Raw genomic sequence first — 27,636 nt, forward strand, 5'->3', positions numbered from 1 at the left:
GCATTTTCCCGCCAAAATTCATGATAGACCATTAAATTTTCTATTCTGATTTCTGAATTCAAAAAACTTCAATCAAATCAAAGTTACTCTAAATATTCGATTTATCAACAAATAATAATTTAATTTTTCGTTATTTTATTATCGGATTATTCTTAAATATTACTATTTTAATGATACTCAATATAATAACAATAAGTAAACTTTGTTTAAAAAAATGCCCAGTGTTTCAGCGTTGACTCTTTAGCTGAAAATTTCTTAAGACTTAATAATTAAAATAACTTAAAACATGAAAATTGACAGCAAACCCCTGCGATATGCTCATGCTGAAGGTCATACAGATGTGTGCTACACAGAGGATGGAAAGTAAGTTAAATAATAGCATAGTTTTAGCGTAAACGAGGTAGTAAACGGACCAGTTACTGTTTGTATCATGGATTACCTTTAGTAGGCAGTTCGTGGTTTATATAACTCCGCCTGTTACTTTATCCTGTTTTATTTTAGGCACATAATAACATGTGGCCACGACGGAGACGTGAGAATATGGCTGGATATAGAAGACGATGATCCGAATTCGCACTGCGTTGGTGAGAATGCGCTTGCAGTGTGTTTCAAAGACAACCGGCTGTTTGTGGCTACTGACAACCATGCAGTGCAAGCTTATACCTTTCCAGCATTTGATAAAGATGGAATTATATCTAGGTTCACTGCACCAGTCACGCAGATTATGTCTAAACCAAAAATTGAGGTAATATACTAAAATAATAATTCAATCATATAATATACTAGCGGACGCCCGCAACTTCGTTTGCGTGGAATTCAGATTTTCACAAATCCCGTGGGAACCATGGATTTTTCCGGGTTGAAAAGTAGCTTATGTGTTAATCCAGAGTAAAATCTATTTCCATTCCAAAATTCAACCAAATCTCTTCAGTAGCCGCAGCATAAAAGAGGAACAAACATACTTACACACAAACTTTCGCCTTTATAATATTAGTGTGAAAAGGTATTATATGAATTGTGTGTAAAGAAAATGGTTTCAAAAGTATATGTATTATGTAGTATAAGTAAATGGAGTAGTGAAAGGTAAAATTTAAAAAGCTAAATAGTAATATGATAAATGTGAAAGTTTATCTCATTTATTGAATTATTATAAGAATTTGGTTACTTTTTCACCCAAAAACTACTGAATTATATAATTATGAATAATAATTGTTTAAAATTTGGAATGGAGTTATGTTATACGCTGGATAGGCTACTTTTTAACCATGTACTTTGTAAACTACTTAAATCAAATCAAATCAAATCAAAAATCATTTATTTCAAGTAGGCTCAGTTTACAAGCACTTTTGACACGTCAGTTGACTATTTGTAAAGATTCTACCACCGGTTCGGAAGGCAGGTTCTGCTGAGAAGATACCGGCAAGAAACTCAACAGTTGCTCTTTTGAAAAAGTCATACAGTATTATAATTTACAATTAATAACAATTACTGTTTACATTTTTTATAGTTTTACTTTCTGTGTGAAGGTGGAAGCTGATCCAACGACCTCCAAGCATCTTTATCATTAAGGAACTCATCAATGTTGTAGTACCCTCAACTAAGTAGATGTTTTTTAACACATTGCTTAAAGCTATGCATTGGCAGGTCCATCACAGTCTTGGGGATCTTATTATAGAAGAGTACACCCAAACCTACAAAAGATTTTTTTACTCTTTGGAGACGATATGCAGAAATAACTAACTTATGCCCGTGTCTAGTAAGACGTGGGTTTAAATCTCCTTTTCGTTTGTACAAATTAATATTTTGTCTTACATATACTATACTGTTATATATATATTGACAGGCTACTGTTAGTATACCTATTTCTTTAAACTTTTGACGAAGGGACTCGCGTGATTTTAATTGATATATTGCTCGAATTGCTCTTTTTTGAAGAACAAATATAGATTGTATATCGGCAGCCTTGCCCCACAATAAAATACCGTAAGACATTACGCTGTGAAAGTACGCAAAATAAACAAGCCTAGCTGTATCAACATCAGTAAACTGTCTTATTTTTCTCACGGCAAATGCCGCTGAGCTAAGTTTACCAGACAGTTTTTCTATATGAGCACCCCACTGAAGTTTACAATCCAAGGTCGCTCCCAGGAAAACTGTGGAACTCTCCATTTCCAGTGTTTCACCATCGATCATTATAGACTTATCTAATTTTTTAACATTTGGCAATGAAAACTCAATACATTTAGTTTTCTTGGCATTCAAAAGTAGATTATTTGCAGTGAACCAATGCGACACATGCGATATGGCACGGTTTACGTCGTCAGAGTTATCTTTATTTCTGTCGGACTTAAAAATTAAGGATGTGTCATCAGCAAACAGTACAATCTCACATATGCCGCTGACATGGTATGGTAAATCGTTTATGTACACTAAAAATAGAAAAGGACCCAGAATTGAACCCTGTGGGACGCCCATTATGGTAGTGGAACCGTGCGACTTTATATCATTTATGCATACCTTCTGCGTTCTATCACTGAGATAAGAGGCAATGAGATCGAGTGCAACACTTTTGATGCCATAGTGGCTTAACTTGAGTAGAAGGGTGTTATGGTCAACACAATCGAACGCCTTGGACAGATCACAGAACACACCAATAGCATTCTTAGAACCTTCCCATGCTTCATAAATATATTTTAAAAGTTTAGCCCCTGCATCAGTTGTATTGCGACCTTTTGTAAAACCATACTGTTCAGGATGAAACAAGTTATTTAAATTGAAATGACATAAAAGTTGATTTAATATGATTTTTTCAAAGACCTTGCTAAGTGTTGGCAATATTGTAATCGGTCTATAATTATTAAGATCTGATTTGTCTCCTGATTTAAAAAGTGGTATCAATTTGCCATGCTTCATTAGGTTCGGAAAAATACCTAAGTCCACACATTCATTAAAAATAATGGCTAAGTGGGGAGCAATTACATCAATTATATTAGATATTACTTTCACTGACATGCCCCACAGATCTCCGGTTCTTTTTAATTTTAACAAATTGAAAGATTTTTTAATGTCTGATACAGTTATGTGGTGAAATTCAAAAAGAACGTTGCACTCTTTAACATTGCCTCTTAATAGTCTCTGGGCTTCCGTAGCAGACGAATCTAGTGAATCAGTTAACAAGATAGGAACATTCTGGAAAAAATCTTCAAAGGCATTAACAACCTCGATATCAGTGTTTACCTTTTTGTCATTGACAATTAATTCAAAACTGATATCCCGCGGTTTGATTTTTCCTGATTCTCTATTAATTATATTCCAGGTGGTTTGTATCTTGTTCTCAGACTCAATTATTTTCTGTTTGATGTGTAACGATTTCGCAAGAATACAAACACGTTTGAAAATTTTTGAGTAACTTTTGACATAATCTAAATAAGTTCGCGTTTGAGTATATTGTTTTTCCTCGTACAACTCGTACAGTTTGTCTCTACTTTTGTAAATGCCTACAGTAGCCCATTCGCTAAACTTTAATTTTTGGCTAGCATTAATGCGTTTAAAGTTAAAAATTTTACTAAACTCTCTGTCTATTGTCTTGAAAAGTGTACCAAAGAGCATGTCTGGATGATTATTTTCAAATGCAAGACTTGGAATTTTAGAAATAATTGTGTTTTTGAATCGCTTTAATTTACTTTCAGTTATTGGCCTACACTTTACCCATTGATTGCTATTGGTTTTATTATTTAAGATAGTAATTATTTGACCACTATGATCAGAGCTTAATTTATTTATTATCTTCTTTCTCTCAAGCACACAATTATAAAATATATTATCCAGACAGGTACCTGAAGTTGCGGTTATCCTAGTAGGTTCGTTAAAAGCATGCATCAAATCAAAACATTTAAATAAGTTAAGAAATCTAACAGATTTTGAGTTTTCTGTTAGAATATCAACATTAAAATCGCCGCAAATCAGTATTTGTTTGGAAGATGTGCACAATCGCCTCATTACATCTTCCATTACCTCTTCAAATTGATCAAAGTCAGCAGGAGGGGGTCTGTACACGCATACTATAATAATTTGTTCCAACTCCACACAAGAAAGTTCAACAATGCATTCCACAGAAAGACGAACTATATCTTTTCTATCCTTACATTTTAAGTTATTATGTAAGAAAATTAAGGAGCCACCATGACCAGCCCTTCTGAAGAACACACTTGACAATGAATAATTATTAATATTAAGAACTGACAGCTGTGAGTTAGTGAGCCAATGCTCTGTAATACATAATATGTGTATATTGAATTTTTCTACAAATAGTTCAACTTCTAACTCCTTGCCGTTGATGCTCTGTATGTTTTGGTGTACAAGGTTAATGTTACAGTGCATCTCCGTTGTCGTATCTTCTAGTTTAAAAAATTTTCAATTGTAACAGTACCAGGATTGGTACTGCGGTCAGGTATAGAAATATTTGTACTATTATTATAGTACAGGTTGTAAAAATGTCAAAAGACTGCGTTACAATACTTGTAACTGGATCGGTTAAATTACAATTAACAATTGAGACAGTACTATCATTCGTACTCTGGTCAATAGAAACATAACTACTATTATTACATGTCATATTAATGTCAATAGACTGTGTTACAACACTTGTAACTGACTCGTTTAAGTTGTAAGCCAACAGAGAGGCAACATGCTGCTTACATTTTTTTGGCAGATATAAATTATCTTTAGTCAACGAATAAGATGAGATAAACTTATTCATGTCAAAATAAAAAAATGCATCGCTGTGATGGTATGTCAAGTTGTATAACATAAGATTCAAGTTAAGACTTAAGGTATGGAAATGCACATAATGTAAATTTACATTTGGTTCTATTATGTAATACCAAAAGCTTTTCAATACATTTTATAATTTGATGCCTTTTAATATTTGAACTGTTCACCCCTACCATCAAAATGTTCAACCCTAACATCAAAATTACATTTGAGTAACCAACTACATTTTCTATACTTATGCTATTTATTAAATAACTAAAACTAGCCCCCGGAAAACATTTATTAGTCACTGAATGGTTTAAGTAATGGCTCATAATGGAGCCAAAATCCTTACCTAACTTATTACTATAACTTAAAAATCCATGGTTCCTATGGGATTTGTGAGATACCTGAATTTCAGACAGATGGAATCACAGATGCCTGTAACCTAACTTAGAATAAAGCTGGATTAATGATTTATTTCACTCTCTTGTTGATTGACTTTCAGCCGATATCTAAATACTTAGTATGCCCATAGAATTTACACTAGAGCTTGGCAACTTCCTTCGTAACACTCACGATGGTCTACGCGGACCGAGGAGAGTGTAGCGATGAATGAAAACCCACGACTGATGCACCTCACTTCCCCGCACGCACTATTTCACACCCGCGCAGTACTTCCCCCCGTCGCCCGCATGTCATGGGTGTGTCATTAACAAACTTGCCAGACTATAAAATAAATAATGTTGAAAATAATGTATTTTAATTACTTGAATATATTGCATTTAGTTTTACTCATACTAATTAAATCATACTTGTTTAATTATTCAGGTATTAGGATGTACATCAGAAAACATGGAAGCAAAGATCTGCAGTCTGGAAGGGGGTGCACCATTGTTTGTGATGTCAGACCACAAGGGGCCTGTACTGAGTGTGGCAATATGCCCGCACATGAAGTATGCATGCACAGCTTCAGGAGATGGTGCTCTGAGGATCTGGGATATAGACACACAAAAAGTTGTGAAAGAGGTGTCATGTGTTCCAAAGATTAACACATTTTTTGCTGCCAAAGTGTTATGTAAGTTATCATTATCAACCCATATACGGCTCACTGCTGAGCTCGAGTCTCCTCTCAGAATGAGAGGGGTTAGGCCAATAGTCCACCACACTGGCCCAATGAAATTCTCTGGTGTGAAGGTTTTCCTCACTATGTTTTCTTTTACCGTTTGAGACATGTGATATTTAATTTCATAAAATGCACACAACTGAAAAGTTGGAGGTGCATGTCCCAGACTGGATTCGAACCCACACCCTCGGAATCGGAGGCAGAGATCATATCCACTGGGCTATCACGGCTCTTATGTGTAAGTTGTAGCTATGGAATTTTTTTTACCAACTTTGTGATTTTCAAAATATGAAAATAATTAAAGTTTTTTTTATTTATTTCAGGTCGCATGGATTTTGAGCCATCTGAAGGAAAATATTTAGCCTACCCCCATAATAGAGAAATTATTATTCTGGACAGTGAAAGTTGGAGTCAACGAATGACATTCACACACAATACAGTTAGTACCTAGACACTCACTTCTTTTTTTATTTTTTTTATTCTTTCCACTAAGCTCTTGACGACATTCTCACCTGATGGTAAGTGATTATGCAATCTAAGATGGAAGCAGGCTAACCTGTTAGGAGGATGAAAATCCACACCCCTTTCAGTTTCTACACAACATTGTACCAGAATGCTTAATTGTTTGGCAGTATGTCTTTGTCGTTAGAGTGATAACTAGCCATGGCCGAAGCCTCCTACCAGCTTAAAATGTACTTCACCTGTAAATTTAGGATATCTATTTACCATACCATCTTGTGCACCGAGAGATATAATGTAGATCTATAACATTGCGATCCAAAATATCTCTCTCTCTCTTTTATTCAGTTACAATGAAAGAGAGAGATACATTATAGATTGTGCTACTGTATTGGTTGACAAAGTCTCTTAACATAAGATGTATCCTAGAATACCTACCTACCAGCGGCGAAGAGTCCGTGGAGGCCGATTCCCGCCGGGTTACCTTTTAATAATCCATACATACATATTAATTCACGTAATGAATATATCTGTATGTATGTATGAGGAATCGTAGTTTGTCTAGTCTACACAAATGTTATAACATTGTTAAGTTGTTAGTATAGAATTAATCTTAGTTAAATATTTTTTGAGTAGCAAAATTGAGATTCTATGATAGCAAATATAAGTTGTTTATACATTTATACAAGTAAACCAAAAAACTATGTGATTTAGTTTATGTTAGCACATTAAAACATTGACAGCTGGGAGTAAAACAGTATGACTCAGGGATTTATTACCTTTTTTTATTTATTTAACAAATTTGTACATAATATATGAATATTGTAAAAAACAAAGCAGGTATATTGGGAAGATTATATATTAATATAATTTATTAAAGCTTTATTAATTAAATGTACCACTGTGGACTAAATGATAGTCCATGTGTATATCTATAAGCAAGTAACTTACAGGGTTTTAAATAGCAATGTAATAATTATTATGGTATAAATAATATATAAAGGTATAATAAACACTCTGTTATGTGATTTCCAGATAAAATGTGCCATATCCCAATGTCTGTTCTCACCATGTGGGCAGTATTTAGCCGGAAGCACAGTGGCTGGTCAAATAGCAGTGTGGGAGGTGGATTCTGGGACTTGTATAGGAATTATTGAACACCCAACTTCACATAAGGTATCTGCTATGGCTTGGAATCCTAAAGGTAACATTCTATATCTATATTTTACTAGCTGTGCCCTGGTTTTGCTTCTGCAGATGCAGTTCTCATTAGATTATACCTAGGGATTAAATATCTATACTAATATTGTAAATGCAAAAGTAACTCTGTCTGTCTGTTTGTTACTTTTTCACGGCTAAATGGCTGAACCGATCAAGATAAATTTTGGTATTATGATAAATGGGACTTTGGAGCAGAACTACTACTACTACTACTTGTTATCCCTGAAATAAAAAGAGAAGGGGGTGAAATAGGTTGAAAGTTTGTATGGAAAGTTGTCCATTTTTAGAATTACAGTTTTAAAAATTTGTTCATTAATTGTTAAAAAATATAAAATATCTTGTGTATCAAGAATTTTTAAAATTCAATCCTTAAAATAATAAAATAATGGTTGTAAGTCAACATTGATTTCGTCCACAGCAGGCGTCCGCTAGTACTCTGTAATCTGTTACTGTGCAAAATTTTATCCAGCTCCATGTAGATGTTTTGGGATTATAAATGTACATTGGATGCACAAACCTGACAAAACAAACAAAACTCTTAATAATTATTTATAGACTATTATTGCTATTCTTTAATGACGAAACTGCTCTCTTTTTCTTCTCTACACACAAAATTTTATAACTTGGTAGGTCTACAGAATATACATAGATGGGTTTACTAATCCAACACAACAATTCCATTGTTGTGTTGGATGGGGAGATTGGGGATATTTCAATTTACACAATGAAATTTGTTAGTAATTGGTGGTTTTGTTTCTTGAATTCTCGATTATAATCAAAAATATTATTTTTAGTTCAAAATTATTTTAACTATCGACTACCAAGTATAATCCAAAATTAAAGTGATTTTAACTTTTATTTTTTAGGTAATGGCATGCTTGTTTATTGCGATGTAGCTGGTCAATTGGGCATGTTGGTGAACTGTTACGGCAAGGACAGTAAAGGGGCAGATGAAGATGATATTGAAATGGTTGAAAGAGCTGAGGGTGATGGTAAGTTGACAAGTATTTAATAACAATCTTTCTTTTATGTCAATTAGATTTAGAGTCTCAATAGATCAAGCGGTCGGACTCATCACTGAAGGGTGGTGGTTTGATCCCTGCACTGTTGGTATATTGTCATGCCTACTTCCCTAACATTCCCCCGACTAATTGGAAGGGAATGGGAATATTGGTCATATTTAAAATGATATGGCAATTATAATTAATTAAAAAAAATTATATATATATATATATATATATATATATATATATATATTCATATACATCTCGTGTTATTTCGTGTCATTTATGTAAATCAGTTTAACTCTCAAAGTTATCAATCTAAATTCAAATTTCATTTATTTCAATTAGGCTTAGTTTATAAACGCTTTTGAAAAGTCAAGTTATGTCAATGTCAAAGTTACAATAGTTCTAAATGTGCTTCGGTCCTAGAAGAGCCCACAACAAACTCAGCCAAGCAATAACAATATCAGTATAAAATACAGAAATGATTATGTTAACATTGAATGGATTCACTGTGTGGATGCTGAGTTAATTTATGTGGCAGAGAGAAAACCTTAGAACAGATATTTTGTCTCTGCTTTGCTTTTTTAGCACTTGTTTAAAATACGATACTTTCTATACTAATATTAAAGTTTGTGGCATTGCAGAGGGTAATCTCTGGATGTACTGAATAGATTTTGAAAATTCTTTTACCACTAGAAAGCCATGCTAGATAGCCATGTGTTATGGGCTAAATTTTATCCCCGTACGTGGGTGAAACAGCAGGGCATCGGCTAGTTACGACAGCCTCTTTGGAGCAGTGGTATGTCTGCAGTGGATTTACAAGACAGAGGTCTTGGATTTGATCCCCGGCTGGTCCAATTGAGGTTTTCGTAAATTGGTCCTAAGTCTGGCTGATATGGATATAGTTACCACCCTACCGGCAAAGACGTACCGACAAGCGATATAGCGGGTATGATGTTATGTAGAAACCGAAAGGGGTTTGAATATCCTTCCTACCCCTAACAAGTTAGCCTGCTTCCATCAAAAATATATTGCATCAACACTTATTATCAGGTGAGATTGTAGTCAAGAGCTATCTAGTAAAGAAAAAAACATAGTGTTAAACAAGGTGTAATATTTTTTAGACGACGAAATATTGGACAATCTGATTGAGAACTACGAAAGTGATGATGACAACGCAATATCTTTGGAGAAGATAAAAAACGAAACCCTCGGTATAACCGACAAAGGCGACTCGCGACCAGTATCGGTGGTCCCGCCGCCAGCGCTCGCCACTGTGCCGCCGCAAGCACCCTTCCAACCCTCTGCTACCCCCATACACTTAGAACATAGGTAAGAATCATCATCATCATTATCAACCCATATTCGACTCACTGCTGGGCACGAGTCTCCTCTCAAAATGAGAGGGGTAAGGCCAATAGTCCACCACACTGCAGATTCACACAAGTGGAGAATTAAGGAGGTATGCAGGTTTTCTCACAATGTTTTACCTTCACCATTTAAGACACGTGATATTTAATTTCTTAAAATGCATATAATTGAAAAGTTGGAGGTTTTGACTAGACATTGAATGGAGATTATAAAAATTCATACAGTTTAAGCTTCCTTACATTAAATGTGACATTTTTCTAAACATAAACTATAAACATAAACGCACAAATGATATTAGTAATTTTGTTTGAACGCACATACAAATCTAACGATCATTACATTACCTACGACGTCATTAGTTCGTACCATTTTATATGGGGTGCTTTTCAGGGATACGTGGCAGTGTGCCGTATATATAATTTAAAATACTGTCATCATCCCTCCTTTTTAGATACATGTGTTGGAATGACGTCGGCATCGTGCGTTGTCACACCGGAGAGAACGGAGAGTCGAGTATAGATGTAGAGTTCCATGACTCTGGCGTCCACCACGGCATCCACCTCAACAACTACCTCAACCACACCATGGCGAGCCTGTCCTCTCATGTCTTGGCTCTTGCCTGCGAGACGCCGAGGTAAGTAGCCAAATTCAGGATACATCCATCATAGAAGCATTAAGTTGTGTGTAAACACAGAGTAACCAGAGCGAGTCTTTACAAGCAACATACTGAAGCAGAGGAAACCCATTATAAAAAAATATCATGCGTCATCTTGACTTTGCATATTCAAACATTTTTCATAATTTGTATTTCAAAATGTAACACTAACAACAATTACGTAAATTAATGTAATAATCAATAATTACCAATTAGAAAATACTCTTTAAAATATTTTAAAACTTAAGAAGCCATTTTTGACATAAATTATATGATAAAGAGGACAAATTTATTTGTTTGTTTAAAAAAAATGGTTTAAAACGGTCATGTAGCAGACATGACCGTTTTAAACCATTTTTTTACGAATAATAGCTACTTTATCAGAGAGTGTTTAAAAGATATAAAAATTTTAAATTCTACCTTGTTACATGTCTGCAGTAAACTGGTGTGCATATCGTTAGTGGGCAGTAGCAAGGAATGGAGCGTGTCTATGCCTGACACTGAGGAGATCCTTTGCGTGGTCGCCACCAGCGGCTTGGTCGCTTGTGCCACCAACGCCAGGCTGCTCAGGCTCTTCACTCCGTGTGGAACCCAGAGACAGGTAGGCAGTAGCAAGGAATGGAGCTTAGAGCCAGACACCTAGGATATTCTGTATGTGGTCGCCACCAGCGGCCTGGTCGCTTGTGCCACCAATGCCAGGCTTCTTAGGCTCTCCGGCGATCCCCGGCTGGGTCGATTGAGATTTTCTTAATTGATCCAGGTCTGGCTGGTGGGAGGCTTCGGCCGTGGCTAGTTACCAGCCTACAGACAAAGACGTACCGCCAAGCGATTTAGCGTTCCGGTACGATGTCGTGTAGAAACCGAAAAGGTTTTCATGGATTTTCATCCTCCTCTTAACAAGTTAAGCCGCTTCCATCTTAGACTGCATCATCACTTACCATCAGGTGAGATTGTAGTCAAGGGCTAACTCGTAAATAAAAAAAAGCAGGTCAATAGTATTTTTATAGGGTGATAATGGAAAATTATGTGTATGATGTATTGAAGATGGAAAATGGGTTTTGGAAAATGAAAAAGATGGAAAAATTTACACATTAGTCGCAAAGATTAACTACTATTCAAGTCAAAAGTTGAATACATTAGGATAACTCTTAAGTTTGTAACTTACGCTGTATTTACAGGTGATATCATTAGCCGGTCCCGTCGTAGCTTTGGCGGGATTCAACACAACAGTGATTGCCACCTACCACCACACAGACCCCGGCCTCTCAGACCAACATCTTGCCATGGATATTGTCGCTCTTAATGGTAACCTCTACAATATCTAAGCAATTTAAAAATTAAATATATAGATTTTATGTTTTCCGTTACTTGTAAAAACAATATGTTTTTCCAGTGAATGAAATATGATATGATCATGATAGTTGTGGAGTTTAAACAAGTATATTTTATGATAGAATCAGACGAAAAGCAGGTTAAAAACTAGAATTCAAAAGACGATAGATTCAACATTTTATTGTTGTTACTTTCATACAAAAATGGCCATTGGAGGCGTAGGAGGGTAAAAATATACAAAAAATATATAATTGGTCTAAGGAGAGTATTCAGAGGAGTGCACGCTAACATTAAATTTTTTATATGATGATTCATGGTAATACATTATATTAATGCTATAGATTGTTAAGCAATGATGTATCATGTTTTTACTTCAAATAGGTCGTCAAGTTCGAAGCAAAACAGTCCTTCTGCCCTTAACGCCAGGGTCCAAATTGTCTTGGCTCGGCACCACAGACGTAGGCTCACCGTGCGCATACGACAACACCGGCGTACTGAGACTCTATGACGTCGCCAGCGGCGTGTGGATGCCGATATGCGACTCCACCACACATTCGAAAGGAGCTTCGGACTCTTGGTTCATAGTTTCGGTGAGTTTTTGTGAAATCCTACAGACTGCGCCGTATACATTCAGTTAGTCTAATTCGAAGGAAAATAGTCCTTCTGCCCTTAACGCCAGGGTCCAAATTGTCTTGGCTAAGCACTACAGACAGTACACCGAGCGCATACGACAACACTATGATGACCACAGAACAGATAACGCTAAAAGCTTACGCTTTTAGCAATAGAAGTAGCAAGGGGGCGTGGCCCGCGTACATCCGGGTGTGCGGAACAACGCAAGCGTATCCGCGCATGTACTAGCAGTCTTGTTTTGTTCTGTGACAAGGAATAAATAATATTCAACTCTAAAGTAAAGGGTGACATATTTCATTTTCACTACGCTAGTTTCAATACAAAGAATTGACACTTTATAAATCTAGTTACCTCTTATATCTGTGATGATGACATACAATTTCACCTCACACTCGACAGCTTCAGATTTTTGGTTCGGCGAGTAACAACCTACAGACTACGCCATATAAGAGTTCAAATAGTTATATTTAAGCTCATGATAAAGATCCTTTTCAGCTTATTTTTAATGGCTAGGCCAAACCAGGAGTGGTCTCTCTTATAAGAAAGGGATTTGGATTGGAATCCCACAATGCTGCTACAATGCGATACGATAATAATCTTAGTGATATTGGTATATGACTAAGATATGAAGTCTTAAACACGCTCATTAAGGCACGGGGTGCAAAATCTCAATTAAATTTCATGGCCCAACTCCAAATTTAAGCATAATATTCAATCTACTGCTATATCATGAAAATCGGTCTAATATAATTTTCCATAAGTAGGAAATTAGATCATTTTACTTTTTACTGTTGTCTTTACAGATAAGTGAGTCAACACAGAAGGTGCGAGCTATACTTTGCCGAGGGACATCTTTCCCTCTAACTGTGCCTAAGCCTATAGTCGCTGAACTGTCTATACAGGTAAGATAATAGAAGTATCTACTTACTAATAACATAAAATTGAATAACCTTATTATATAAATTTAAAATAACAATATTTTGAAACTCCTGAAAGTTATGAAATCATTATTTACACTCGCATCAATATTTTCTTTTAGTGCACTCTCATTTAAGACCCAACTTGTGTGAGTATATTTGCAGACATTTGATTATTTCCCTACTTTCACCCCCCACAACTTTTAGACTGTTCAATTTTTATCAAACAAGTCTTAGAACACTCACACATAAGTCACCTTTAATAAAAAAAAAAAATTAAATCAGTGTGAGGAACCTCCTCACAATACGTTTTAAGCCGTTTATAATGATTATAGTTCTAACATAGTCTTAAATGATTACTTAACAAAGTCAACTATTCTTATTATTGCCATATTGTTTTATTATATTAATTAGAAGAAAATGCTTAATCATATACACTGATTCAAAGAACACTGAAATAATATTACTATCAATTTCAGATTCCCCTATGTGAACTGGACACAGAGAAGGGTCAATATGAAGAGCAGTTAGTGCGGTGGGCTCACACTACATCAGAAGTTGATGTGAAGACAGCCAGAGAAACTGCCCTTAAACTATTTGCTGTAAGTAATCTCACCATCATTATCATCATCATCATCATCATCATCATCATCATCATCGTCATCGTCATCGTCATCGTCATCGTCATCATCATCGTCATCGTCATCGTCATCGTCATCGTCATCGTCATCATCATCATCATCGCCATCGCCATCGCATATCCTATTCCTCTCCCCCTCTGTCTATCCTTTACTTTTGTGATCCAATTTTCAGCAGCTTTTCTTATTGTTTCACCTATCCATTTTTCTTAGGCGCTTTTCTATACATTCTTCTTATTTACGTATCGAAGTATAATGGTTACGCGAGTATAGTTCTTTAATCCCATTAATCCTAAAATTGCCCAAAGTGTCTAAAAATGACTTCACTTGAAAATATTAAATGACTACAACTTCGTCCGCCCTTAGACTTTAATTTGGCCGTTTCGAAAAAAACGTCGTTAGCGGATGTCTAATAACTATAAACTACCTCCCTGCCAAATTTCAACTTTGTACGTCAATCGGTTTTCGAGATTGACCTTTGATTTTTATAATAAACTAGCGAACGCCAGCGACTTTGTCCGCGTTAAAATTCAGTTTTTCACAAATCCTACGGGAATAAGGATAAAAAGTAGCCTATGTGTTAATCCAGAGTAAAATCTATTCCAAATTTCAGCCAAATCGCTTTAGTAGCCGCAGCGTAAAAGAGTAACAAACATACTTACACACTTACACACACACAAACTTTCGCCTTTATAATATTAGTGTGATGTACACTTTTCCAGCTCGCTTGTCGAAGTGAAATCGAACAAAGAGCACTAGAACTAATGGAGCTTCTGAAAGACGACCGCTTGCTCCCACTTGCGGCCAAATACGCGTCGCGATTGGGCCGAATGCATTTGGCCGACAAATTGTCGAATTTGGCCGAAACTTGGGAGAGAGACGCCGACAAATTCAACGTGGCCCAAAACTCTCACTTCCAAGAGCTGGAAACTCAGGAAACTTATGACGTAACTAACACAGAACAGGACCTGAACGCAAGTCTGATTATACCACAGAAAACGGTTAAGAAGAGAATTGAAAGTGACACTCCCATTAAACCAGTCGTAAGTACTACAAATATATATATTTTTTCTACGTGGGTATATGGAGCTTAAACCCATCACTCTGCGGGCTAAAGTTCATGTTTAATGAATTAGCGATCACTGTCTGAGTTAACCATTATTCTGTCCCTGACATTTATTCTAATATGGATGATGACAGTTTTTTGAATTGTATATACATTAAGAGTATGCTAATAGTAAAGCAATTTTGTAAAAGGAACAGGGTATCTGCGATCATTACTTTCGGAGCTACAGGGATTTAAAGGGTCAGACTTGCGGCGCTGCCGCGGATCTCTGAAAAACGCCCCATACAAAGTGGCACGAACTAATGACGTCGTAGGTAATGTAATGATCGTTAGATTTGTATGTGCGATCAAACAAAATAACTAATATCTTTGTTATTTGTGCGTTTATGTTTATAGTTAATTTATTAAAAAATATCACATTTAATGTAAAGAAGCTAAACCTGTATGAATTTTCATCTAATTACGATAAAAGATTTTTAATTGATATTGAAATCTCATTTATTTTGCAAATATCTATCTTTGCTTTTTATGTATAAATTAGTTAACATTGACCCTATTTACCCGAATGTATCATAAAAATCAATATATTCAAACCTTGTCATCATCCCCATTACGAGTACAGTACTCGCCACGGATCTTTATGTTTGTGAAGTTAGCTGCGGAATAAAAATAGACTTGCGGTCTCGTCTAGTCGGCTCCCCGCTCGCGCCGTTTGTACTGTTATTGATTTGCGCAGTCAATTGCTAATTTCACAAACTCAATATCTCGTGGCGGGCACTGTATAAATTATTAATAAAAATATTTAAAAAAAAATTTAATTTTCAGCCAATAAAATCATCGCCCGGCGGCGCGCGAAACCCTTTCAGAAAACAACAGGATACAGCAAAGGTAGTTCAGAGCCCTCTGACATTGACCGAGAGAACTCTTGTGGAGGTGCACGCTACTGAAGAACAGACAGAAAATAACGATGTAAGTAAAAAATATAACTTAACTATACTACTACAAATAATAACCAAAAAAATTACCTAACCTGCTTGCACCTAGTCATCTGCCTCGCGTATTTTGTATAGCGTTTAATAAATAACGTGTTAAATTGTAGGTTTTTTTTAAATATGGTCATGATATACCATATTGAAATCCTCTTGATGAGCCCTTGAATTTGATACCCATATTGCAATATTGCATTGCGATATGGGTATCAAGTTATTGGGAAAAAAAATTCTATAGCGTCTCACAGTCGTCTTGTTGTGTTTTTTTTACTTCACCTATCTAAGAACACTTGGGTTATTAAGACGAATGTAACGATATCTTAATTACGTAATTTCGTTCAGCGGTTTGGAAGATATGAGGTAATAAACAATATTACATACATACATGCATATGTTACGCTCAAAGATCGAAAACGCTCAGTGAGCGGACAAATAGCTCACAACGTGGTGTCGTCACAGCAAAACATCCACATGGCGAAATTCGTGTTATGGCTCTAATGAAAACACGCACGACGCGTTGTGACTATCACAGAAAGACCAAATAGCGAAATACGTGTCGTGGCTAATATTCGATCTCAACGCGTTGAATAAAGAAGAAATTGGGTCAAACTTTTTAAATAAAATATGTTTTCCTACAGCCTTTACAACCAACCGAAGGAGAAACATTCGTGGACTGGTTTTCACGTAACAAACCAACATTGGAAAAGGAAAATCCCACCCTTACCCCCTCAGAGTTAACTCGACATTGTGTGAGGACATTCAAAGGGTTGCAGACTAAAAATACAGACAACGGCCTAAAACGGAAGCTCAATGACAGTACTGAGGAGACTCCAGTTACAAATGCATCAAAACAGTCGAAACTTAGTGCTTTTGCATTCTCAAAGAAGACTTAAATTAGTGTATCAAATAGGAGGAATAATTCAGGTATTTATTTTTTTTATACTAGAGGACCCCGTCAAGCTTAGCTTTGACTTATGTGTATTTCTTCCCTATCCCTATTATACTGCTGCCCTACCATTTTTTTTAATTTTCTTTCTGTTCTGTTTCTGTCAAAGTATATTCTAAAAAAATAATTACCAAAATTGGTTCAGTTGCTCTCAAGATTTGCGCTTAGCAACACATTTACCGAATCCATTTTATGTATTAGATTTGCTAGCAGCTATACCACCCACAAATTTGTTCTTAGTATTTCAGTTAAAAAATCTTATTCCAGTGAAGCTATCATTGGTATAAGCCAGAATTAAATTGAATACTCCCAACAGTTAAAATTTAATGCCTTTGCTTTCTCAAAAAATACTAAAACAAGTGATTAGGAGTAAGACTGAGTGAGTATTTAGGTATTTATACCTTTTATATTTCTTATACTAGCAGACACACGCGATTTTGTTTTGTTCCGCGATCAGTCAAAAAATCTTGAAGATAGTGAAGCTAATACTCTTCTTGGGTAGTGTGACAAAAGACACTTAGTCGGAGGAAAAGGGTTACAAGACATAATGTAATGTAATGATATATAAACAAAAAATATTATGTGTTATTCTGGTGTCTAATTATAAAAATGTCATCAAAATTCGTTCAATATTTTTTGCCGGAAAGTATAATATTCATTTAACAAATGTCCATATTTTAATAATATTAGTAAAAATTTTTCAACAAACCATATTCGAAATCAAAATAACAATAATACAATAAAATGGACTTGAATGAGACATGAGGATTATTGTTATTAGTTTATAATGTTTTGCAAACATTCATTTGTTTTAAAACATACAATACAATTTTGTTTCTGTACTCAGTGTTTATAAACAATTGATTGTTTGTCTGTGAAATAAAAAAACAATATTACCCTCATTGAAAACATATATTTTCGTGTTAAATTGTAGTTCATTAATATTTTACTGTGAATAGAATAAATAATTCAATGTATTTATTTTATTGATAAAGATTCATTGTATGTATGTATATTATATTTACGGTATTTTGTAATTGACTGCAGGACAGATTGTAATTTAAGTATTACTAAATAAGAAATTGAGATATTTTTGAACAATTATATAAATATTGACAAATACAATTTTTCAAACAAATGTAGTTTTTTTTTAACTAACGCATGCATGATTTTAATTTTACAGGAAAGTAAAAATAAATTTATTCTTTAGAGTTGACTTAAAACTTAGGCGGTCATTAGGGAAGGGTTTGAATTCCGTTGGTTTTGTAATTTTTGATACATATAATTTTTCTAATTTTAATCTAACTTAAAGTTACTTAGTTTAATAGGCATCTTCTATAAAAGTGCGCTCAAACTTTGACTTTCAAGCGCAAGCTATAAAAAAATTAACCTGATTTAAAAAAAAATGTCGCTGTTTACATATATATATTTTTTTTTAAATTTTATATTAAACATTCACAAGTTCAGCTTCATCGGGCTCTGGGAATGTTCCGTCCTTGAACATACGCTGCCATTCGGTTCCTTTTGGATACGAGAACCTTTGTAATGTTTCCGGGAACATTTGCGTACTGTAGCCTGGCAACTGTAAAAAAATAAAAAAGAAATCAGCAAGACAGGTATAAGAGATAACTAGATTTATAAAGTGTCAATTCTTTGTATTGAAACCAGCGTACCCAGGGGCGTCGCCCAAATGGCTGTTTAATATTTAGTGAAAAATGAAATATGTCACCCTTACTTTAGAGTAGGATATTATTTATTCCTTTTGTCACAGAACAAAACAACTGCTATAGTATAATCAATAATCGTGCGAATTTTCTGACAGATGCTAATGTCACTTTGTAAAATAATGATACCATATTTATTGTCATAGTGATGTCCTGTTCTGTATAGGTAAAAAATAGTGCCCCCGATCATTCACTCTCAAAGAGGAATTTTGAACAGAAATTTCTATCATAGCGCTTAGTGACAGACGGTTGAAAGAAAAATTGTGTAAATTATGTAATTGATCAATTTTTTACCTATTTGCCCCGATCTCTGAGGGTACCACTACTTCCGATTTGAAAATTTAAGCCAAGCTACTCAAGCCTATCCCTACCCTAAGTAAGTACCCTTTTCTATGCCCTCCTGGTTCTAAGGTACCTCTCCACCAATTGTCAGCCAAATCGGTGCAGCCGTTCTTGTGTTGTAAGTATTGTAACAAACCCGACTTAATATAGATACTAATATTATATAGGGGAAAGATTTGATTGTTTGTTTGTTTGCATTAAATAAACAATGACTATTCAAATGTTCGACTCTGTAATGGTCAAAAAACTACAATTTAAAACAAATATCTAGAGCCTAAGCCAACGCAAACACTAAGTTTAGAATCGTCTGATGATGAAAATAAAGATGAAGAAAAAGTAGAGACAGAAAAAAATAACAATAAATTTATGACTCTAATATCGGAACTCCGAAAATCAACGAGAGTGCATACGGTTCTATACTGAGCAGGGACTAATGTGATGGTATCGGAACTCCTTCAATATTTCTTTACATTTTATCTTCCATTTTAAAATTCTATTTTAAACTTATAATAATAATAAGCCGAATATACGAGTTGAGTAATATACATATTATATTATGTCGAGTAATTCGGAGTGCCTGTTGGCATAGGCCTCCTCCAGTCTTCATGGGAGATAAGTCAAATTAAATAAGGTCTTAGAATAATTTTATTTTTATCACTGTGACTCAAAATAGATTTTACGTTTATTATTACGCCTTAGACTGAGAAATTTCTTAATAAATAACAGATGTAACTGTTATTTATTAAAATTATTTACTAATTTGGTTCAGAACATATTGAGTGAATCATGATCGTTCACTTTGTCACATCACTATTTTTGATTCAATAAAAAATGGTATCACAGGAAACTTCAAAAGAGATCGCTGAATTCATTATTCGACTATAGTACATGCGCGGACACGCTTGCGTTGTTCCGCTCACCCGGGTGTACGCGGGCCACGCCCCCTTGCTATTAGCGTTATCTGTTCTGTGATCAGCAATATATCGTACATAACATAAGTCTGGCGGTTTTACTCGCCGAAAACCACCTTTCATTAACTGAAATTGAAAATTGACAAATCTTTAAACACGCTATACTTTTTGTATACAAAACATAATAAACATTGGCTGAGTTTGTTGTGCGCTCTCCTCGGAACAGCGCGTTTGAAACCCTCGTAACTTTATTTTAAGTTTGCGACTTTAATTATCACCATTAAATCAAGACTCTATTTTTATTAAAGAGATTCTATTTTTACTTTTTAACCGACTTCAAAAAAAAGGCGGTTTCTCAATTCTACCATATATATATTTTTTTAGATATGTAACTTTCAAGTTTCGACGGCCTCCGTGGCGCAGTGGTATGCGGTGGATTTAATAACGGAGGTCCTGGGTTCGATCCCCGCCTGGGCCGGTTGATGTTTTCTTAATTGGCCCAGGTCTAGCTGGTGGGAGGCTTCGGCCGTGGCTAGTTACCACCCTACCGACACAGACGTACCGCCAAGCGATTTAGCGTTCCGTGTGGAAACCGAAAGGAGTGTGGATTTTCATCCGAGAAGTTAGCCCGCTTCCATCTTAGATTACATCATCACTTACCATTACCATCTACTAGCTAGCTAGCTACGTAAGTAAGCTTCTATACTAGCATTTGAAAAGTTACCTTAGGAGCCATATATCTAGCGTTCTCCACCACACACGGGTCGTAGAAGTGTTCATGCTGCTGGTCCACGTATTCGATGAGTCGCCCCTCCATAGTAGCGGACACGCTCGCGTAGTCCCACAACTGTAGGTGTTGTACCATTTCGCACAAACCAACTCCTCCCGCGTGGGGACAAACTTTAACTGCAACGAACGAAATATTTTCAATAGGCTAGTTGACACTTTTTTTTAAATGGTCTTACATAGTTCATTATCGTTCTACTAGATTAAAAAATATTTTTTCATATTTTTTTGAGACGTGATTACATGAAAATGTAAGTTGACAGTACGAGCCAAAACGCCTTTCGGCCATGACAGTCTATATTTCAACTGTTTCATGACAAGCGTTTGACAAAAATATTAATTAACAATTATTTCGACGTTTAATACATCAAGGGTGCTAGTGACGTCTCAAAATGGACGACTGCGTTTTTGACGTTTACGTAAAAAAATACGTGATATATATAAATTAAGTTTTAAAAGAAATCCCTAACTTTTATTAATTGATATCTATATATTTCGGACCCTTTTTCCATTGTACTACACGAAACACCATTGTAAATAATAAATACCCCCTTTTGTGTGCACTTAAAATATCCACTAAACAAAAAACAGAACCCAAGTACAGAGCACAGCGCATATTCAAGCGCACACAAAAAAATTATCAAAATTTGTCTAGCCAATTTGGTATTTGCGTAACGCAAAAAGCTGAATGAATTTTCGGCGACATTTCAACTACCGATAGATTCAATGCAGTATTGCTATTCTGTAACAATTGCTTTGTAAATCGACTGTGTATTTGGAATTCGTCTGAATCTCTGTGTAACACGATAAATAGGTAGAAAGTGATGGAGACGAATTCGAAGCTAATATTGTCGAGTTAAAAAAACATTGTTAGGCCTCATTCGCACAAGAGTTAAAAAAGCGATGCGTTAAACCCAGCGTTGGCGGGCGTAGCGTATAGAATGAAGTTCAATGAAGATCTATTTCCAACGCCCAAATTAGAAAATGCAACACTCCAAAAGACGCTGTCGTGTAAACATATACTTGGGAATACTTTTGTTGTATTTGAACGCTTATTTAACGTCCGATAAAAAACTCTCGTGCGATTGAGGGCTTACAGTATAGCGCTACAGGACTGCAGAATAACTGACTTCACATTACATTCCCTTGGTAGGTAGTCCTTGTAGACTATAACTCTAATTTCTGGAACTAGAGATTTTTTTTCTGGTAACCTGCCAACATATTCTAATTTCCTTACCTTTAAGTTTCTCGGCCATGAGATAAACAGAGAGGATCTCGTTGACGCTGCCTATACGAGCGGAGTCTATCTGACAGTACTGCATGCCTCCGCTTTGCAGGAACTGTTTGAACATCACGCGATTTGCACACATCTCGCCTGTAGCTACACCAATTCCGTATGGCCTGGAATAAGTTATCAGGATATGAATAAAACAATAGTTTTTTTTCATTAATCCGAAAACGTTTGGCTACAATCATGCCTGTTGGAAAGCAATGTTGAGATTTAGGTTTAAGTGCGTGTGCCTAGAAGATGTCTATTGCCTATTGACTCTTGCCTTGAAGGTGCACAAATCATAAGTTAAAACACAAAATCCGGACGGGCATTCCAAATCTTCGCTGTTCCTATTAAAAACATCGATGCGATACGTTTGGTGCGACTCGACTGGACATCAACAACAAACGGATGCCACTGTTCACGGCGTCTCGCTGTGAAACTATATTGGTGGTTGCAATTGAAAGCTATATTGTTTTACATTTTAGTCTTGAAAGTCTATTGTAAGTAACAAAAAACCTTTAGGCCTAACGCAGTTTCGAGTTCTACGTTCTTAGCAACGTTAGTAAATTCATATTGCCGCATACTATCAGGTGCGTTCTACGAAGATACATTACAGACAACGTTGATCTCAGAACGGCTGAACGCTTTTTGTCTGTGCCTCATCATTAGGCTGATAATGATGACTTTTACACTCGCTCAGTGATTCCTGGCACCATGGTACATATTTCAGTTCAAGTAGGTAATGCTATGCTACATTAAAGTGTGAAACAGCAATGCACAACAGACTTATGAGTCTCATAACTTTATTTTACTTACTTCAATGCCTTTGATATAGCAGCATGACCTAACACGTCATCTGGTGAAGTAGGCTCCTCTATCCACAGCGGTTTCAAGTGAGCTAGTTTCTTCATCCACTCGACTGCTTCTCCCACGCTCCAGGCTTGGTTTGCGTCTACCATCTAAGAAGTAAATGTTTTTTATACATTAGGTATAATCAGATCAGACTGACTAAATTGGTAAGGCATCTCTTTTAGCTCTTTTAGAAGAGGGAGTGAAACTGAATCTTTCCACTCTGTAAGAAGGCTACTCTGAAATGATATTTCTAAAACTCAGTTGTGCGAATCTCGAATTCGTCTATCCCGCTCTGTCCAACATGAGAGAGGTAGAGACTATTTCGAAACTCTTACTGACGATTTAATCGTTATAGTTCACGGAATTAGGATAGTATGTTTGACCCACCAAGGTTTTGTCTTCGCCGATATATTTGCGTACTGCTGTACATCTTCGAAGGTCGTCTTTCAGGTTGAGCCCCACTTTAACTTTAAAATGTTTGAATCCGAGTCCTAAATACTTCGCACATAACTCTTTTACAAGCTCGTCGCTGTAACCCATCCAGCCTGAAAACGTTAGCATATATTATTAGTTTATCCAAAGGAACATTATTTGATAAAATGTTAAAGGGAGAAACGAGCTGCATTCAAATCTACGTAAAAGTCGCCTATGTTACACCATTTACGTATAACTCCATAATGGTGAAATTGTGATCATTTTAGATGAAACTTAAATACACGGGAACAGAATCTGAGTAAAACATTCAGAATAGGTACAGAGATAAAACCGTGTAACTACCCCATCCTATTCTGTAGTAAAGTTTTCATAACTCGAGTGTGTGAGTTCTGATTTCATCTCTGTCTCTTTATCTACTGTATGAGAGACAAAGAGAGAGAAACTAATGCGAGGTAGTTAGAGTGATAAATAGAGAGAGAGACCTCCCTTTTGAAGTCGGTGTAAAAGTCACTCACCAACTTGCGTCGTGTACGCTGGATATCCTTTCGCCGCCAATTCCTTAACTCTCTCTTCTTTACGAGGCAGTTTACTTTTTAACAACTGAACCGCCTCATCTTTAGTTATCACATCGGTTATGTAACGAAAGTCGATAGTTGATACCAATTCCTGACAACAACATTTACTTATTATTATAACAACAAGATAAGAGTCCAAGATGACCTTTATGTTTGTAAACAGGGTCACGTCATGCAATCATTTGTATAGATACATGATGTGGAGGTAAGTGGGTATATAAACATTCACTTAATAATATGCTCCCGACCAAATTGTTATTTTTTTGGGCCTCGACGGCCAATCTTATTTCGAGATTAACCATGTACGCAGGAGATATTATAGTGCACAAGTGTGTGCGCAAGCACAGGTGCAGTCTCATAGTCCGATGGGACGGCAGACCGACACGACCGGTGAAAGATCAGGCGCAGGATCGACGGCTTTACGTGCTCTCCGAGGCACGGGGGCGTACTAACACCGCCAACTTCCTAACTCTAGGCTGCTATTAAGACTTTTCTAGTAAGAAAAGTCCCAAAACGTATTTTTTTGTTGGCCTGACCCGGGATTCGAACCCTGGACCTCATTGTCCGGAGCTGAACCAGCTAACCACAGGACTAATGCGACAGTTACTTCATCATTATGAGCGACACATCAGCTGTTAGACATCCACTGCTGGACATGTCTTTTATAGAGACATCGATAAACCATCCATCCTGCATCTAGCAGGTGGATTCCAGCTAGTGCATGTGACTCGCTGAATGTCGTCAATCCATCGAGCGACCATGGTCATTACTCATTTCAGCTTTGCGAGTTGTAGGTAGGTATTATGTCGGTAACTTTTTGAGGATATCTAAGTCTGCTAAGTGACTCTGAACTTTCTTTTATACCTAACCAAGCAAAAATTCAGCTTATGGATGTATGAACTTAATAAAGGTACTAATAATACAAAATTTGGTAATGAAAAAAATAAGTTGTTAATCGTTAACGCATTCGCTATATATTCCAAGTCAGAGTTGAACTCAATAACTAGGTAATTGAAAGATATACCTACAAGTACTTTTATAGATGTGTCAGATTATGGTAGGTAACTAAATACGCATAGTAGGTACCTATCATAAAGGTATCTACATAACACAATTAAAGTAGATAGTAAAAATAGTGACACACTTACCTCAGGCGTTAAATCGACCAACAGTCTCCACAAAGGTTTGTTTTCAAGTCGGGCCCACAAATCCCATAAAGAATTCAATATGGCTGCCACGGCTAGATGTACAACTCCTTTTTCAGGGCCGAGCTGTAATATTATTATATTTAGTTAAGTACGTATGTTAATATAATATCTATATACCTACATATAAAAAAAAAATCTCGTCTTTCCTTTGGTCACGCCATATCAAAAGAACGACTTAACCGATTTTTTTCATGTTGTCTGATATTTTGTAGATGGTTCTTACGGAAATAAAAATTTACAAGACAACTCATTCTGGTTCGACTTACTTGGGGTCTATACTATACCTACCTGTTTAAATTAAATGAAAATTTACCCATCGCATTTGCGAGTCGTTAGTGATCTGCCGCCAAAAGCCAGCGAAGTCGGCGAAGATGTCAGCCGCGTTGCGACCCACGACGAACTTCTTCATGGAGCGTATTGTGAGCACGATGATCTCGGTCCCACGGCCGCACGTGAACGTCAGCCCGAAGCCCTGCCTGCCGCCCTCCGTAGTCGTGGTCACGTATGCGCACGAGTAGTTGGGGTCTGTGTGCTGTTAATAGATAGTACAAACTGTCTCATCATCATCATCATCATAGCTGGACGTAGACCTGGATCCATGACGAACTTCTTCATGGAGCGTATAGTGAACACGATGATCTCGCTCCCGCGGTCGCACGTGAACGTCAGCCCGACGCCCTACCTGCCGCCCTCCGTAGTCGTGGTCACGTATGCGCACGAATAATTGGGGTCTGTGTGCTGTTAATATTTTAGTATAAAGTATCTCATGTGATCATCTTCTTAGCTGAAAATAAGCCTGGACCCACGACATCATGGACCCGATTGTATAGATAGTAGGTAAGTATAAACTGTCTCATCATCATCATCATCTTCATGAAGCGGATAGATAGACCACATCATCATATTGTGGTGGTCGTTACATTTAGGCTCAAACGTTACCATAGGTACACTAAGTCCGCCAACCCACTTTAGAACAGCGTCATGGGCCCTAAGTCCAGTATCAGGGACAGAGGTCTGGCCCCAGAGTAGGCTATTAAAAATAGGCTGATTAATACCTAATCCACGCTCTCCTTCATCATCATCATTAACAGCTAATGTATGTCCACTGCCGCTGGATGCTGGCGGCTCGAGGCTTTGTTTGGAAGTCCATGCAAGAGGCCTATGTCCAGCAGTGGTCGTCCATCGGCTGATAATGATGATGATGGATGTCCACTGCTGGAAATAGGCTTCTTGCATGGACTTCCAAACAACACGGTCTTGAGTTGCGAATCCGTCTAATATGTCTCGATAGATCAACAGTAAAGGAGCCGGATTCGACAATCAGAGGTTCGTTATCCACTCGCTAGACTAGTACCCGCTCCTTAGTCTTTGCCGACTACTTATTAAGAGAAGACTAGGAATGGTAGTATTTAAAAGATATGGCAAATATTCTTGAAAAAAATCTACTAGTGCGCATATACCAAATAATGAATACAAAATTAGAATACACTTACCAGTGCGTCTGATCCATGTCCTCCAAGAGAAGTCGGGAACCTCACATCTTTAACGTCAATTTGTGTAATTTTTAAACCACTTTTACTTGGAAACGGCATTATCTCAATCGTATGTATACGAGAACTATCTCAAACGGTTTTAATTATAATGATTCTTTCCGCTACTATCTTCAAGTTATATACTTTGATGTGTTATTTGCCTAGAACGACTTATCAGCTTCAGTGTAACTATCGAGGGCGCTAAGAATAACTCGCATACTAATTACTTATTAATTATTCCTATCTATACTTATATTAAAACTGTAAATGGTCAAATTCTGTATTTTGAAAATTTTTATTTATACAAACGATACTGAAGCCAATAATATTTTTTTTCGATTTCTAGTCTGTCTGTCCGTACTTTTTGTTGAACAGGCATCACGCTGAAACTACTGAATGAATTCAAATGAAATTTTGACGTTTTGACCCATAATACGGAGCAGGTTATAGATAATTAATTGATTATGAAACACGGCTAAAACTCACGTGATATTAGGTCGGAGTATGCCCGACTAGTTTCGAACCCATACGGGGCCCTTAGTCATGAGCTGGTTCTTGCATCGCGGCATGATCCAATAGTTTAAATTCTAAAATAGGTTATAGATAATTTTATAGCCAAAATAAAATCAGAAGGGGGTGTAATATGGGTTGAAAGTTTGTATGGAAAGTCCCCCATTTTTAGAGTTACAGTTATAAAAAATTGTCAATAAATCATAAAAGATATACGAAATAAAATGTGATTAAAAATTTTCAAAATTCAACCCTAAAATGGTGAAAACACTTGAAAGTTTACATTGATTTCCACGCGAACAGGGTCGCGGGCGTCCGCTAGTTTATGTAATTAATTTAAATTATTTGACTATTGTAATTGTATTGTAGTGTAATT

General features: G+C 36.3%; 2 protein-coding genes across 2 annotated transcripts; one reads left to right on the forward strand and one right to left on the reverse strand.

Annotated features, from left to right (window-relative positions):
• LOC112052090 (WD repeat and HMG-box DNA-binding protein 1) lies at window positions 1-18,250 on the forward strand. Its single transcript, XM_024091020.2, has 16 exons — window positions 1-363; window positions 502-745; window positions 5,584-5,830; window positions 6,202-6,317; window positions 7,373-7,541; window positions 8,425-8,550; window positions 9,690-9,897; window positions 10,388-10,570; window positions 11,030-11,192; window positions 11,770-11,896; window positions 12,305-12,513; window positions 13,360-13,458; window positions 13,953-14,075; window positions 14,834-15,154; window positions 16,003-16,146; window positions 16,805-18,250. Exons 1-16 carry the CDS (start codon window positions 287-289, stop codon window positions 17,057-17,059), a joined length of 2,811 nt encoding a protein of 936 aa, XP_023946788.2. The 5' UTR covers window positions 1-286; the 3' UTR covers window positions 17,060-18,250.
• LOC112052092 (mitochondrial enolase superfamily member 1) lies at window positions 17,928-26,902 on the reverse strand. The gene is made up of 9 exons (XM_024091022.2): window positions 26,712-26,902; window positions 25,532-25,750; window positions 25,159-25,281; window positions 23,951-24,101; window positions 23,388-23,545; window positions 22,965-23,107; window positions 22,113-22,276; window positions 20,814-20,995; window positions 17,928-18,694 (listed from the first exon to the last, which is right to left on the reverse strand). Exons 1-9 carry the CDS (start codon window positions 26,808-26,810, stop codon window positions 18,560-18,562), a joined length of 1,374 nt encoding a protein of 457 aa, XP_023946790.2. The 5' UTR covers window positions 26,811-26,902; the 3' UTR covers window positions 17,928-18,559.
• Window positions 26,903-27,636: the final 734 nt, after the last annotated feature.

This window comes from Bicyclus anynana, chromosome 1, assembly GCF_947172395.1.
Source record: "Bicyclus anynana chromosome 1, ilBicAnyn1.1, whole genome shotgun sequence".
NCBI lineage: Eukaryota > Metazoa > Arthropoda > Insecta > Lepidoptera > Nymphalidae > Bicyclus > Bicyclus anynana.